Here is a 17,047-nt window from a genome sequence, read left to right as displayed (position 1 = left end):
GATCCTCCTGCCTCGGCCTCCCGGAGTGCTAGGATTACAGGAGTGGGCCACCACGACTGGCTTTAAAGTTTAATTTTAAGACCTAGAGGGACAGCAGATTAGTTCCTTCTTGATGGATATATATCATTTTGAAAGAAAGGTTCATATAAAGAAAGTATAATCCTTCAACATCTTCACTGAAACATCGTATCAGTCTTCAATTCTTAGACACAGAACCTTTACTGATATCCTGAAAACTTCTAGACTTCCAAACTAACCATGCTGTTCTTCTGCCTTAGATTCATCCAATTTTCCTTCATGTTACAACTCTCCTCTAGTTCAATATTCACCTAGACCTTAACCATCTGAAAACTGTCTCCATTTAGGACACTCCCAGTGAAAAATTCTACTTTGAGACTATTCTCCAGTGTTTCCACATAGGTCCTCTGCCAACTTCACACACCCATAAATTCTATTTCATAAGCCCACAGTGATCTCTAAAAAGAAAAATAATATATATCAATATAACTTTAAAATAAGAGACACAAACCTTCATGAAAATCTAGTTGTCAAATTTATTTTCATTAGGATGCCATTTTTTATGAAGGATTCCTAAGACTAATGTTTCTTGACATGCAAGAGTTAGCATTCATAGCTTAAGTTACTATAAATACTGCCACTTGGAAGCAGTACAACTGTTTTAGAGTTTTAAGACTACAGGCTTTTATTACTCAAATCTTATGCAATATATGTAAAACTCAGAAGGTTCTGAACAGCTGGTTAGGAAGGTAGCCAAGATGCAGGAAAGATGTCTGGGCCTCCTTTTCAAGGGCAGCCAACTCTTGAACGGTAGGTGCCAAAATATCCACATGGCCTTTATAGTTTCCACCTGCATCACACACACAAATTACAAAGTAACATAAATGACATGCTTGAAATAACTTGCTGGCAATACTTTGGCTCAATTATATCACTTTAAACATTGCTTCTAGCAATAAAAATGTACTACTAGGCAAGTTACCTCCAGAACTTTTGACTTTGAAAAATGTTAAATCAACTATTTTAATATCAATAAATGATTAGGTCTCAATAACAGCTATCCTAATACCCTACCCAATCCCCCCACTCCCCACCCCTGATGGTTTGGAAACCACTAGTTTAGCCTGAATCTTAAACATTTTCAGGAATAAGCCAACAAAGAGCATCCCAGGCAAGGGAATAGTATGCTCAATTACCACCTGAATTAAGTCAAAGGTTTCTGATTCCTTGTTCAAATCACCTATTATATGCTTATTTCCTAATAACTCCATAAAATGTTCAAATACTCTTATGACATTAACACTTCAAAAGAAACAGCTAAGCTGCTATCCTTCACTCACATACAGATAATACAATAAAAAATGCTACAAGACAGGTATGGACAAAGTACTAGAAGAGTAATAAGGAATGATTAATATGTTAATAATATACTCAACGTAATAAAATAAAATTACTTTCTTCTTAAACTGAGGTTCAAGGCACATTCACATTTAAAATAGAATTTAAAATAATTCAAAGCTTACCACCAGCAGCCCTTTTTTGACCATAAGTAACTTTTCCGTCAAATTCATCCACTGGTACCTTTATATCTGGCTCAACTTGAGAAATGGTACAGTTCAAGTGTTCTTCTATCTCAGACAGCAACTAAGAAGAAAAATTTCCAAATAAAAATTTCTTTGATAGAGTTCCATTTTAATAGCATTAAATAAAACCAGGAAGGCTAGAATGCTCAGTATTAATGGAAGTTAGATTTCTGAAGAGATGAAATCACAACTTAAGATTAAGAAACTACAGATAACATTATAAACAATGACTTGCTACTTTTCTTCATAATTGACAGATAAAAGCCAAGATATAACTTTTCTAGATAAATGCGGTCTATTTTACCAATTTTAATAAGCTTTTTGTGAGCCTTAGTCAAAGTCTTACCTGCATCTCATTGTACCATATGGTACAGCCTCCATCGTCCTTGAGTCTTGTGTTATAACACCCTTTTCCACGGCTACTACATACATGGTACCAAACCTAAAGAGGAAAAAAATATTAACATGGATGAAGATTCAGACATGTTAAATAGCCTATTCTGAATTTGTTACTAAACGTTTTGTGTCACTAGAAAAATGAATTATAGGTATGATATGTCATCCGATTACTACTACTATTCAGTAACTCATTAAATAGAACTTCTGAAAAAGGTTCTGAGAATAATTCAAAAGCTTTTCTAAAATGGATGTCAGTTATAGAAAGGAATTCTCAGATAAAACAAGGGTGAAAAAGTAAATAATGAAGCATACTATGTCAAGATTAATATCAAAAATAAAGTTCCAAAGGAAAACAGTTCAAATGTTTTATATAAAAGAATAATAAAGCAAACGGGGCAACATGTAGAACTAGTGAATTTGGGCAATGAGTATACTTGAGTTCTTTTTTAATACAACTTTTCTATAAATTTGTAATTATATCAAAATAATTTTGATATACCTCCCCCCCAATAAAAAATCTTCCATAACACCAAGCCAGAGTGTTTAAATATTTTCTGGTAAAAATGACATTAAGACTATTAGGAAAATTGTATTTTGAATTTTTCCTTTCTAAATTTCACCCTTTTATTTGTCCATTCAATTAACACAGAGATAATGATGCCATTAAAAAGTTAATTTATATTCCATATGCAACTAAATTCCATTTAAATGGAAAAATCAAACTGCTTTTATTTCCAATATCTAAAATCACAACACATAATGAATATAATAGAACACCGAAAAGATTACCTTTTCTTTTTCTGTTGCTACCAGGGAAATGGCCAGACCCATTCTGAAAGATTTTAAAAGTCTTAATTAGACTTTATTCCTGAAGCATATAAGCTTTTTTATGGGAGGAAAAAAATTACAGCACTACCTTTCAGCTCTTCCTACTCTGCCAATTCGATGTACATAGTTTTGCTTTTCATCAGGTAGAGTGACATTTATAACTGAAAATAAAAATAAATATTATCAATTGCCATGAGCTTCTAAATTTTTCAAACACATTAGAAGGCTTTATTTACTTTAGATTCCATAAAATTCAAACCACAGGTATAAAGTTTCTTTTTACCATAAGGAACACCATGGATATCAATTCCTCTAGCAGCTACATCTGTGCAAATCAAGAATCGTACATCTCCCTTCTAAAGAGAACAGAGAAAGAAATTTGTTAGCACATACGCTAAAAAATAAAAATAAATCCTATCTTTTCACTAAATGAGGCTTCTAAAAACTAGAGCGTTATTATCAGATTAGAGGTCTAGATACTCATCATTTACTGGTCCAAGTGTTGAAGTTTTATGTTATGATCTGCTGAAACATGATATTTAAGTTGAATAAATGGACTAGATTCATTCTTACTTGTCTTTTTCTTATATCAAAGATATTAAACCATTGCTAAAATTTGGCTTAATCTTTAGAAATCTTTGGTCTTTAGAAATACATTTAGAAATTCAAGAAAAAGATAGAATACAACAGAATATACATACACATTATCTTTACTCTCATACTCAAATAAATCCAGAATACTAGTTATTTTACCCTGAGGCTACACTTTTTATGACAACAGACAAAACCCTAAAGAGGAGGAAACTCCTAGGGGTAAACCCCCTCCCCCCCCATCTCACCAAAGAAATACAAATTAGCCTACAGCAAAATTAGAACTCTGGAGGAGGGTGGCATACTGACTTTTGGTTCAGGATAGAGAAGAGCGCTACAGCTGCTGAAATGAATCCATGCAACATGCTTTAACATCCCCATCAATTATGCTCAGCACGGAAACATCATCCGAAGTTCCTGAGCCCAATACTTTCCACTATTTTCTCTTGCTACAGGTCCCAGAGATGGTATTTGCACTAAACACTGGGATAAGTAAACACGCTGCCAGGAATGGATAAGCCTGCTTGTGAGTAGAGGTTATTGACCATTGACCATCAGTTATAAATGGCTTAAGCCCCACTCACCTAAACCAAGAGCTATACAGCCTGTTCATGTGCTACACGCACACAACTGCGAAGGTCGGCCCCAAACAATGGCAAGATATATTTAATTCTATAAAACTGTATTTTAATACCTATCTTAATCTATAAATTAAGTTCCCTATGAGTATTACTATACACTTTTTTTCTAAATGCTCACAGACATGGCTTAACTATCCAATGATACTTCTAAAAATATCCACCTGAAAGAATTTAACTAAAACTTTCTTAAATTAAAAATTCTCATTATAGTAGTGTGCTGACAGAGAATATGTAATTTACCATTTGAGTGTCAAAGACAACTAAAGATAAGTGAGTTAGGGCAGAAATATTTTAGAATTTCTAGGACAAGAATTGTTAATAATATTAACTGGAACTGATTAACTAGATACAACTCCCTTAAGTATTAAGGAAATAGAGCCAACGAAATATCAGTACCTTAAATCTTTCCAAGTTTTGCTTTCTCTCATGAGGCTTCCTATCACCATGAAGACAAACACAGGAGAACTGGTGTCCTTTTTTATCAGGTCCTAGTGAAAAGCACATTGGACATTTAACTTTGAAAAACATTACACTTAATACTATGTCAAAAAGTCAATAAAATTTAGATTACAATAGTACCACAAAGTTCTATGAAAATCTATACCCCAACTTGCTACAAACTATGGTTAACACAATTTCCGTCACAAGCAAAATGCCATTAAAATGAATTCTATGGACCAATAAAGTTGATTTGCCTTTACAGACATTTTAAGTCACACTTCCCAATCTGAAGTAGATAAAACAGTATTCCAACTCAAGTGCCTATGTGTACACCAGGAACCTCATTATCCTATATAAAGCTAAGACTCAAAAAGTAGGCAAAAGACATCATTCTTGGAAGAACCAAAATAAACATCATGAAGTGGATGCCCTTCCTAAAAGGCCATTTCTGCAAGTCTGCCCTCCTCAAGGTGTTCTAAAAAACTTAGTTATCTGGTTTCTTGGCCACGGCAGAGCAGAGGCAGCAAATTCTAAGGATAGAGAGGGGCTATTTTAGAGGCAGGTGCAGTGGTAGCCAACCCTGAAAAGAAAACTCTTCAAATAGACACAGTAAGAATAACAGTACAGCTCTGACCAGGGTAAAGGCAAACAGCCTTCTGGAAATCAACAGAACCTGTAGGAACCACTATGAAATAGCCCAAAATAATGATGCCACTTAACTATTCTCCATAGTAAATTGGGTTCAATAAAGTATACTTGAGAACTCAAGGAAACAATATATTTTGAAAGATAATCCATTCAAAATAACTAATACAAAAATTAATTATGCAGAAGTGAAATAACAGCTAACCAGAACTTCTCTAAGCATACAACTGAGGTTTTATTACATTCTGAATTCAAGTGATTTAGGGAAGCATCATATATATATTCCTACTTTGTGGTTCAGGTATGTGTGGAGGGGAGCAGGGATCCTTTACTCCCTTCTCTTAAACTCCTGTAATCTGCTATATATTGTGTTTTGATTTTAGCAATGGATTGATACACTTGTTTCCTAGGCAGAGGTTACCAGAATATTTAGGGAAGGAGGATAAAAGGAGTATTACTATTTAGTATTACTATTTGATTGACAGTACTCCTAATTACATAATCAACTTCTCCATTCAAAACATGGACAGGAAGAAAATATTTATTACAAAAGTCACTATAACTAAAATAACCAAGTAAGTCTGTTTGCCAGGACTTGGGAAAAAAAATGTGTTACTACACTGTTCACTGGAATCAATAATATAATGTCTTTATATGACCATTAGTTCAAACTTTTAAATTGTTCAGATTTTCTATATCCTTTTTGAGTTTTCCATCTCCTTGATGAACATCAATTATAAAGAGAGATGTGTTAGTTTTCCCCCACTACAATAATGGGATATTTTTGTTATCTTGTATATCTGTCGATTTTTACTTTATAAATTTTTCCAACATTTGTGTTGTCAGACATACCGAAAAACTACAAGAATTTTAACAATGAACAGATGTATTCTCACCATCTTGATTAACCACATATCTATCCATCAACTCACTTTTATACTTGGATACATTTCAATGTAAACTGCAGACATCAGTACACAGTTCAGCATGCATGTCATTAACTAAGGTTTAGCATTTCCTTGGTTTTTTTTTTTTGAGGTAAAAACTGCATATAAGAAAATGTACAAATCTTAGGTATATATTTGCTGAGCTTTGACAAAGTCCCATCAAGATATACAATATCACTGTCACTCCACAAAGTACCCTCACACCCTTTCCCAGTCTAGTATTCCACTGTGCAAGTATTTCACATTTTGTTTAGCCATTCTCCTACTGACAGATACCTACTGTGTTTTCAGTTTTAGGCTATTTAATAAATAAAGTTACTATGACCATTCCTGCACACATCTTTTAGTCAGTAAGTCTTTTCATTTGTCTTGGGTAAATACTTCAGAGTCAAACTGCTAGGCCATAAGATAGCAATGTTGAACTTTATGAAAGACTGCAAGACCCTTTACCAAAGTGGTGATACTGTTTTATATTCTCACCAACAGTGTAAGAGTACTCTAGCTGCTCCATATCCTTGTCAAAATTTGGTGCTGTATTTTTAATTTAGCATGTACAATAATATCATATTGTGATTTTATTTTGCATTTACATAACAACAAATTATGTTGAGAATTTTTTCGTATTTGTTTACATATTTGATATTACATTACAAGAAGCATAAAATCAGAATCCTTTTATCTTCATTATGGATTAATGTTATTACATATTAATATAATATAACATTAATATGTTATTACATAGCAACCCTCTTTGTTTCTAGGAATACTTTTGTCTTAAAGTCTATTGTATCTCTTATTAAAACAGCTTATTGAGAAAGCTAGCTTTCCTTTGGTTAATATTTTGGTGATATATACACAAACATCTTTTCATTGCTTTTACTTTCTATCATTCCAGGTCCTTAGGTTTTAGGTATGTTCCTTATAAACAGCAATGTAGCTAGATTTCATCCAGTCTAACAATCTATGCCTTTTAACAGAAGACTTCAGTCCACTAACAGTGTTTACTGATATATTCAGATTGTTCCACCACTGATTTTCATTCTGTAATTTCTAACTATCATTTTTCTTATTTTTTTCTCTTCCTTTCTTAGCCTTAGAGGTTTTTTTTGCTCATTCCCTTGTTCCCCATTTACTGATTTAAAAGATATGCATTCTATTATTTTAGTGATTACACTTTCAATGTTAAAGTTAATCAATAACTTTACCCTTCTCTCAAATGATATAAAAGCCTTAGAATGCTGAGATTCATGCTCACTATAAAGAAAACATAACTGTGTGGGAAATTCTCTCAGTGCTTTTCCTAGGGCTGATCATATGGAAAAGTACTGGATAAGCAGATACTTAGGATGCTTTAAATTCTGTGCATGCATTCTAAATTACATCAACATGAGATTAATAATCTATTAAATGAGGAAATAAACATAATTTATTTCAAGTGAGAAAAAATTACCTCCTCCTTGTTGCATAAAATACTGCTCCAAGTTATCACAGTCAATTTTGGTTCTACAGAAGATAATTGCTTGATCCATCTTGTGTTCCTTGATTGCCCGGACAGCATACTCCCCCTTCAGGATTTTAATAGCTTCAGACCACATTTCTTGAATACAACAACAAAACCCAAAATAATTTCAATATGACTTTGTCATGAACACATATAATTACAGTCATAGACTTACTGCTTAATTCTCCTAAAAAACTGTGCTGTAATACAAATATTATAGATAAGGACAGACAGAAATAAGATAGGGTTATACAGTGAGTGAATTCATTTGTTTATTTATTTTTGTTTCTGTTAATGTTTTTTATGCTACTTTATGGGGTACACCAATACTCATGACTATGCCTCTTATGAGGGAACACACACATACACTCATACAGATTAACAGAAATACATACCCAAAACTTTGTTCTTATCTCTCATGAATAATTAATCATAGTCTACTATGCATTAACTTCCCTAAATGTTCAATAAATGTATTACACAACTATTTTAACCCCACTTAAAAATAGTTAATGTACTTTCTAAACCAATCTAAACACCAGAAAATTCATTCTTCACTCTGGAATAAAAACCTTAGCATCAAAGCTAGTTAATAATTTCTTAGTCACTGTCCTCCAAAGCTTCTCTATTTTTCAGCATGAAGCTATGTTCGTTAATAGCTGTTACTTCTCAACTATCTAAGATGTGACCCAACATATGTCTAAGGTCTCTCTGTTCATCTCTAATTGTAATATAAACTAAGCAAAATTTTACAAGGAAAATACAGGAAATAAAAACTGGAATTTTATAAAATGCATTCTCAACCAGTATGATAATAGATTTTGAACTAGCAGTTAGCAGTGTCTCGGCTCCCCTTCAACAATATGGATAATTGAGCATGTATCTTGTTAATTTGGAACTACACAAAGGAACTGTCTTTAATTCAACTATGAAGCAAATGCGGTCTGACCTTTGCCAATGATCTGAGACACGTACAGTCAGACATACAGCCTAATGGGCTTACGATCTATTCTTCTAGGTTCTCTATACAACATCCTTTCCTTATATCATGAAGCAACATTATTGTATCATGATGTACCTTCATATATACTCGAAAAACAAATTGTCTCAGCTTTGTATAGAAGCATCTTCATTGAGTTGGATTTAACATTAGGCTTTTTAAAAATCGGCAAATATTTAATGAGTACAGAGTTTCAGTTTGAAAGGATGAAAAAGTTCTGGAGATGGATAGTAGTGACTGTACAACAATATAAGTGTACTTAATACCACTAAACTGTACACTAAAAAGTAGTTAAAATGGTAAATTTTATGTTATGTGTATTTTACCACCAAAAAATACCAATAAATAACTATTTCAAGATCATGTTAGTATCTTTTGCAAAGTTGTAGCTAAAGGTATTTTTCTTTGTTCACCCAGTATCCCTGATATGAAGCGCCTATATGACGTTTCTTCTGGAACTCAGGGCCAATATAAAATCTGTCTCCAGAAAAATTTGCTGGTTTCCTATAATAAATGAGAATTCTATAACCCTAAACATTTGCGATTCAGATGCCAAGAGACTAACATCTAAATTCAGTGATTAATATTCCCCTAAGTTGACTGGTATCAGATTTTTCTCTATTTCTTATTATTTTTGATGCTTTTATTTTCTAATTTTATGTTATAATTTTGTAGGTCACCTCACATCCTTCACAGAATAGACAGCATAAATTCAACAAAATAAATTAATTCATTTTCAAAATCTTTCAACATATTTAGTTCTTTTAACTTACCTGGACTGTTAGCACCGGGTCTTGTGTTATCTTTTGCATGTACATCATCAGTCTATCAAAAGTAAGGGACAAAAAAGCAATCGGGAGTAGTTAAGTAATGATTCAGAACAGGTGTCATTTTTTTAAAGGAGAATTGTTTTTGTCTTTAGACTATATTCAGACATATGTCTTTATAACCTGTAGGCAAAATCATTCCTCAGATTCAGAAAAACCCTTTATTAACTGCACATCTAAGGCAATCTATTTTAAATGTAATGAAAATGCAAATGTGGTTTTTAGGACATTGTACATTTATAATAAATATATCTTTACTATATAAAATTAATAACAGTGGGGACAAGATAACCACATGAAATTAATTTTTAGGAGAACAAGGCATGTCAAGAGGACACAGATGAGGGTTCCTACTAAAATGCTATAAAAAAATGGAAACCATTTTATCTGAAATTAGATATATATGTAATCTTATTTATAAAAAAAAAAATACCAAAGAAGCTGTTCACAAAAGTAATTTTATACAGAGAGAAAAATAAAAGATGGAGTCCATCACTTTTTCAGTGCCTTTTTAAAAGCTTCAGCTTTCACAGTCAATGAAATACTTTTTTTTGGTACAATATGTGATTGCTTTAAGCACCTTTAAGAGCCCATGTAGTTTATGAACTAATTCATTCTATGCAAAGGTTAACTTTAAAAAAGTACTTACTCTAATGTGGTTCTTTCCAAGCCTTTCCCAGAGTCTGTCAGTTTTGGGATTCACTGGGACAACAACATGGTGTACAGTATCTGGAACAGAATCTTCTCCTTTCAAATCAACCCATGTAGGAAAATGCATTATCTTCTCAGATAGTTTCTTTACATCAAAAGAATGCAAAGTGGCAGAGCAAACAATCACCTAAGAATAGAAAAACCCAAATTCAGAAATTTTTATAATATATTACACAAATACTGATGTGGGACACAAAATATGCTAAGCTGGACTCTAAAGACAAGTTCAATACCAAAGTTCAAGACTCTAAGTAGCAACAACTAGCAGTGTGACTTGGGGCAGTCCACTCTGAGGTTCAGTCCCCGCCCTGTCACATGGAAATCATACTGTCTCTTCCTCAAGACTTCCTATAAAAACTAAGATGAAAAGGTTTCTGAAAATCAAAAACCATAAGTTACTATTTATCCCCTTCTCACAAAAGCCTCTCCCTCTCCAACACTTCCTAAGAAAGAAAGGTGAAAAAAACAAAAGAACAATATTTTAAGAAATAACTACAGGGAAGGTAACTTTTTTAATAACTGAAGTTATTTTTTTTTCAAATAAGAAGCGGTACTAACAATCTGGAAGATAAACCCTAAATGCTCTATAGGACAAAACAACTAAGAATTTTTTACTTATAGTCTTCTGTAAAACCTAAGTAATTTCCTCAAGCTTCCCTTCTCTTTTATTTCTAAAAACAGTCTTTAAGACTGTTATCTTTGTGTGTACTATTTAGTCTGGTAACAAAGAAAACATTTTATATAGTATTTAACTTAACAAGAAGACAGTGAAACAAAAAACTTTGACCAAGATCAAAAACATTAAAATGTTAACAATTGTCTGCAAGTATTTTAAGATGCATTAATTAATAATTTTATACCTGAAGTCTTTTTCCATCAGATGTAATCTGAGGAATCTGGTTGTGCATCCTATTTATAAAATCAGAATAACCTTGAGAAAGAAGACCATCCTACATGAGAAGCAAAGAAATACATAAGTTTTTAATCAGTATCAAAATATTTTTTTCTAAATCAAACTTAAAACACTAAGGAAACTATTAATAATTCATAGACATACATAACCCCATTTCTGCAAAATTATTTTCTACTGTATAGATTATTTACTACTGAATATTTAAAGATAAGTTCTATTGAATATTTAAAGGTAAAATTCAACTTTAAGTTCCTTGTGACAAAAATATGAAAATAGTGACAATAAGCAATCCAAAACCATACTAATATTAGAGTTAATAGCTTCTAACACATCTAACACATTAAGCATATGATTTTAACATAAAAAATAAAAACCCTCAGTGCTAGATAACTATAGTTTAACTTGCAAATAATTTGCAAGTATGTCTCAAGGGCCTCAAACACATTTATATCCTTTTAGATGGCCCATTTTGCATCTCTGACATAATGAAATAATAATATGTAGTATGTAAAAAAATGCATATACATAGTTTGAATATCACAAGACAAAAAAAGTAAAAAGAAAAAAATGTATATACAAAGATAGCTATTTGGAGTAAAAAGTAAACCTACCCACCTATCTAGCAACAAGAGTAGTTAAGTAAACCATGACGTATCCATGTAACAGACCATTAGACAGCCTTTAAAAATTACTTACAAACAATGACAGAAAAAAAATGTTAGGTCATTAAATATAAAATGTCCAGTTTTCAATCAAAAGTGTAGTTTATAATATCTCAAATAAGAAGTAGTACAATTAATCAAAGTATGTGCCTAAACTATCGACATAGTGTTGCCACCTTAACTTATCTGTAGCCTGTTGATACCAGCAGCAAAGCATGGAGACCAAGTGGCAATGAAATCACTAAAGGCATTTTCCAGTTTGTTGAGAATTTAATATTTTTCCTTGCAAGAAGTGGTCCAAAGCCGAGAAGAAGTGATAATGAGTTGGTGCAAGGTCTGGTGAATATAGTGGATAACAGAGTTTCCAAGTCTAGCTGCTGTAGTTTGAGCGGCATTGGTCATGCAGCATGTGGTCAAACATTGTCTTGCAAGAGAAGTGGCCTGTCTCTACTGACCATTCTCAGCTGCTGAATCATAAGCATCCTCATCAATTCATCCAGTTGGTTGCAGTAGACATTCACTGTAATCAACTGACAAGGTTTCATGAAGCTATAGTGGATAATACCAGTGCTGGACCACCAGACAGACACCATTAGCTTTTTTTTTATGAATATTCCGGTTTAGACTGTATTCCACACTTCATCATTGCCCAAACATTGTGCCAAACGTTTGTGATTGTAAAGAAGAATCAATTTTTCATCACACATAACAATACAGTGTAGAAATGTATTCAAAGAAAGGTGAGCTTTAAGATGATTTCTCTTCTGATGCTCGTTTAATTCATGCAGAACTTATCTATCCAGCTTCTTTACCTACCCATTTATTTCAAATAGTCCAATATTGTTGGAATAGTAACGTTAAACCTTGCTGCTAAGTCACATGTAGTTTGAGATAGATTCGCTTCCACTGTAGCTTTCAGCTCATCATTATTCACCTTGGCCTCAGGTCACCCAGAGGGCTCACTTTCAAGATTAAAATCACCAGAATGGAACTTCTCAAACCATGGATGTACTGTGCGTTCATTAGCCACAACCTTCCCAAACATTTTGTTGATATTGTGAGCTGTCTGCATTGAGTTGGTTCCATGACAGAACTCATATTCAAAAATAACATGGATTTTTGAATTATCCATGGTTTCACAAAAATTGCTCTAAAAAAATTTTTGAAAGATAATCACAAGCCAAAATGTGTGTTTGCATGACCGAGGATGTACCTTCACCATACAAATAAAACAAGAAGTGTCAAAGTGAAATGTCAGAGATATCAACTGTCAAACTTGGTACTTAAGGGAATCAGATATTTCATACTTAATAACCTAATACTCATACTACATTTCTTAAAAATTATCCCAGATTCCCCATAGCTTGATTTCAACTACATATTAATAAAATAATATTTATATAAACACAAGGAGTTGATGAAAATATATTGAACCGGTAACAATGATTATCTCTAAGTAGTGAGATCATGACTGAGTTTTAGTTTTTCTTCATTTTATATATTTTATCTCAAAACATAAACAAACTTTTTTTTAAAAAAAAAGCATGACTCTATTTCAACATACAGCTTCATCTAGGACCAGGAATCTAACTTGAGATAAGTTCAGCTTTCCAGTTGACACCAAGTCATCCAGTCTTCCTGGAGTGCCTACAACTATATCTACCTGAAAAATAGCAAAAGAAACACCTAATGAAAAACAAAGAACTATTACATTAAAATAGTAACCAATAACTGTCTATTCATAATAAAAACATGCATACTGAAGTAGTCACAGTCAACTCTAAATTTATAAAAAAAGAGATATGGATAATGTCATACATTAACTTGTATTTGGTTTGAAATTAATGTGAAGATTTGGAATTCTGACCAAAATGTATTTTGACTGTCATATATAGTCTAACTATAGTCAACTGTCATATATAGTCTAACATATAAAATTTTTATTTCCCGTAAACATCCAAAGAATTTACTGTAATTCTGAAATTAAACCAGGACTCAAACCCAATTCCACCATTACTTAGATGTATGACCTTTCCTTAATCTCTTCTAGTATCAATTTTCTCACTTCTGAAGTAGGGGAATATCTTCTGCTTTTCAAGATGGTTGTGATAATTAAGAAAGGATATGTAAAGTACTTGATGCCTACTATACCAGGTGCTCAATAAATTGGGTTGTATTTAATAGTAATGCTGAACAGACTTCCAGGAAAACAATAATTATTAGTATTTGTCAAGTGCTTATAATGAACAGGCATTGTGCTAAACATTTTACAAGTTTTATTTCATGTTACCACTAAGGTGAATACCGTTATTATTCCTATTTTTAAATGAGGAACCTGAAGTTTAGAATACTAAAGCCACAGCACTTAGATTATACAGGTAGTAAGTACCCACACTAGGATTCAAACTCGAGAGTTCAAACAGGGGAAAGAGTCTAATCCAAATGACACAGCAAATTTTATTTTTTTATTACAAAAATATTCAACCATATACAAAAGAGAATAATATAATGAACCTCCATGCCAGTATAAACAATGAACAACATTTTGCATTCTCACAGATAAATCTTATAGTCAAGCTCAGGAGCTACAGGGATTAGAAACATGGGCTTGGGAGTAAAGCTCTTCTTATGAGGTATAAGATCTTGGGCAAGTTACTTAATATTTAACATAAGCCCTCTTCCTAATCTGTAAAAACCGGGAAGAGTACCATGTCAGAGGGATGTTTTGAGAACTGAATAAGAAAATATTATGTTTTTAGCACAGTGCTTAGCCCATTTCTAGAAAGCAGTCAAACAAGGTTAGGTATCTTTAAAATGTGCCTATGAATGCATGCATGTGAGCACAAATATATAAAATCACTCAATAAATTAGACAATTCTAAACTTCTACTCTGTCAATAGGCATGAAAAATCACAAATACTTCCATTCTTTTTTTCTCTGTTTTCTCCATCCTATACTAAAAACATAACTTTTTACTAACAAGATTATCCTTATCCATTATTTCAATATCTTACTCCTTGAAAAAATAGAACATTATGCTGTATGGACTTTTAATTTGATCCAATATAAGACACTTATGTTCCCATGAAAAATAACACAGACATTTTTGAAGCTATTGTTTCATCTGCACTGATAACTACAAGCAAGTTCAACCTACAGAATACTGCCTAAAAATGTGAAGATAAAATCTGTTCAATGTATTAAGAACCTACCATGTGCCAACCACTATGACAGGTGCTGTACATAGCAGTAAACAAATATCATTCTGGTTCTGTGTGTAACATCTCTTTTGTATAGGATTCTAACTACTCATGTGAGTTTCCTCCCTACTCAATTTCAATAGGTAAAGTAGGCATGAAAACAAACACAGTTTTAATTTTAAAAAAGTCAGACTGGAAAAGCCTAAGATAAATATTTTTATGATGTGTATAATAGCACTAACTACTTCATCAGGCCTTAACTGTACATATTGCATAATACAGCAACTTTAAAAGATTAGAAACTAAAATAGTTCTACTCTCCCATTACAAAGTTGACTCACTCCAGTATAAGAAACAATATAGGGCTACAGCTGAACCAGAGGAAGGTAGAAGATACCAGAAGCAGAAAATGTAATATGGAAAGAACAGAAAGAGAACACATCAGGTCCCCTAAGAAGTAGAATAGAATTGACTTTTGCCAGGAATGCTATGAAAGAACAATACTTTTGCCATTAGCTTCAGTTAGTACCAAATTTTAAGACATGACTGATGAAAGCAAATCTAATTCCCTAAAAGCTCTGTGGAAACAAGGAAAACCTGGAAAACATGAGTTGAGAAACGTACTATTTTATGGGAAAAATGGGTTTGGGTTTAAGGGAACAAGATTGACAATAAACCTATTAAATCTAACAACCACTAAAATAAAATATAACACACTAAATGTCTCAGGCCATTTTCTTCTGCTATAACAGAATACTACAGACTGGGGGTAATTTAGGAAGAAAAGAAATTTATTTCTCCTAGTTCTGGAGATTTAGGAAGTCTCACAGCATGGGGCCCCAATCTGGCAAGGGGCCCATAGCAGAACTGAGTACAAGAGACAGAGAGGAAAAGGGGGCCAAACTCCCATGATAACGAACATCCTCCTGCATTAATCCATTCATGAGAGTGCAGCCCTTGTGACCTAATCATCTCTTACAGGCCCTCACCTCCCAATATCATTACATTGGCAATTAAATTTCAACATGAGTTTTGGTGGGGACATCCAAACCATAGGACTAAATAAAAACATATCAAAACAATATTACTCAGAATAGTATTAACAAATACAGTAATATGACTCCTTGCTCTTAATGTCATACCAGGTCAAATTTAAAGTCCATTTAGCATAAAATTTAGTTTGACAAGAGCACCAATGGAATTGGAGGGAGGGCATATTAATAACTGATTGCCTTAACTCAGTAGCAGGTGGTTTATATTAAATGATTAAATATTTAAGAAAGGAAATTAAAAAATTGCAATGAGAGAGTTATTTTATATACATACAATACTTTTTGAGGTCCTACCTCCACAGAGTTATAAACACAGCTAACAATTTCCTAAACTTCTTCCCCAATAATGGGGATCACACACTCTCAGCTTTTTCCTTCGTAACAGCAGGATTCAACAGTCTTTAAAACGTCCCCTTTCACATATCTGAACTTATCTTTCATCAGTATTCATCCTTCCCAAGGCTCACTGCAAAAACTTCTTTCCTCTCTGCAATCTATTTTACCACCATTTTTAATCTTATGTGTCTTAAATTTCATGGATGCTAGAATTTTGCAAGAGGGGTTTGGATACTTCTTGGGAAAGAAGAGGCACACTTGCAACATACCTTTTAACAAGTACATTCTTTTGACTTTGTATTAATTTCAGCCTCATTTGATTTTTCTTGAAAAAAAAAAACCAGAAATATATTGCCAAAACAACAGCCCATAATACTACTTTTTAAAAATTAAAAGTACTACTTACCCCATTTTCCAAAACAGAGAGCTGATCCCGTGCTGCAACACCTCCAATTATCAGAAGCTCCCTGAAATAAATACCAGAATGATAGTTAATATAGAAAAAAAGACGAAAGTCTACTTTACATTGTTTCATCTGTATCCATTCCCTTTAGGTAGAAATTAACACACTGCCACAGCAGAAAAAAAATGTTTTTCCTTGGGGCCATGGTGTTTTATTACTGAAATAGAATAAAAACTTTGAAAAGAAATAATTCTAATTTAATGAAAAATTTGTTATTTTTTATTGTTTTCTGTGTGGGAGTTGTATGCAACTTGAAAAACAGTTCTTGCGGCTCCCAAGATGAAGAAA

General features: G+C 32.8%; 1 protein-coding gene across 1 annotated transcript in view; it reads right to left on the bottom strand.

Annotated features, from left to right (window-relative positions):
* Window positions 1–544: 544 nt before the first annotated feature.
* DDX1 (DEAD-box helicase 1) overlaps window positions 545–17,047 on the bottom strand; it is a 33,051-nt gene continuing 16,548 nt past the window's right edge. Inside the window, exons 14-26 of the mRNA XM_012776502.2 lie at window positions 16,703–16,763; window positions 13,272–13,370; window positions 10,993–11,082; window positions 10,071–10,259; window positions 9,368–9,419; window positions 7,544–7,690; window positions 4,457–4,548; window positions 3,112–3,184; window positions 2,917–2,989; window positions 2,790–2,832; window positions 1,948–2,043; window positions 1,542–1,662; window positions 545–868 (exon numbers count right to left, since the gene is read on the bottom strand). Coding sequence (XP_012631956.1) covers window positions 738–868; window positions 1,542–1,662; window positions 1,948–2,043; window positions 2,790–2,832; window positions 2,917–2,989; window positions 3,112–3,184; window positions 4,457–4,548; window positions 7,544–7,690; window positions 9,368–9,419; window positions 10,071–10,259; window positions 10,993–11,082; window positions 13,272–13,370; window positions 16,703–16,763 — 1,267 coding nt within the window. The 3' untranslated portion in view covers window positions 545–737. The remainder of the gene's footprint in view (window positions 869–1,541; window positions 1,663–1,947; window positions 2,044–2,789; window positions 2,833–2,916; window positions 2,990–3,111; window positions 3,185–4,456; window positions 4,549–7,543; window positions 7,691–9,367; window positions 9,420–10,070; window positions 10,260–10,992; window positions 11,083–13,271; window positions 13,371–16,702; window positions 16,764–17,047) is intronic.

Source organism: Microcebus murinus, chromosome 3 (genome assembly GCF_040939455.1).
Source record: "Microcebus murinus isolate Inina chromosome 3, M.murinus_Inina_mat1.0, whole genome shotgun sequence".
Lineage (NCBI taxonomy): Eukaryota > Metazoa > Chordata > Mammalia > Primates > Cheirogaleidae > Microcebus > Microcebus murinus.
This window is presented reverse-complemented; position numbering and strand designations above follow the sequence as displayed.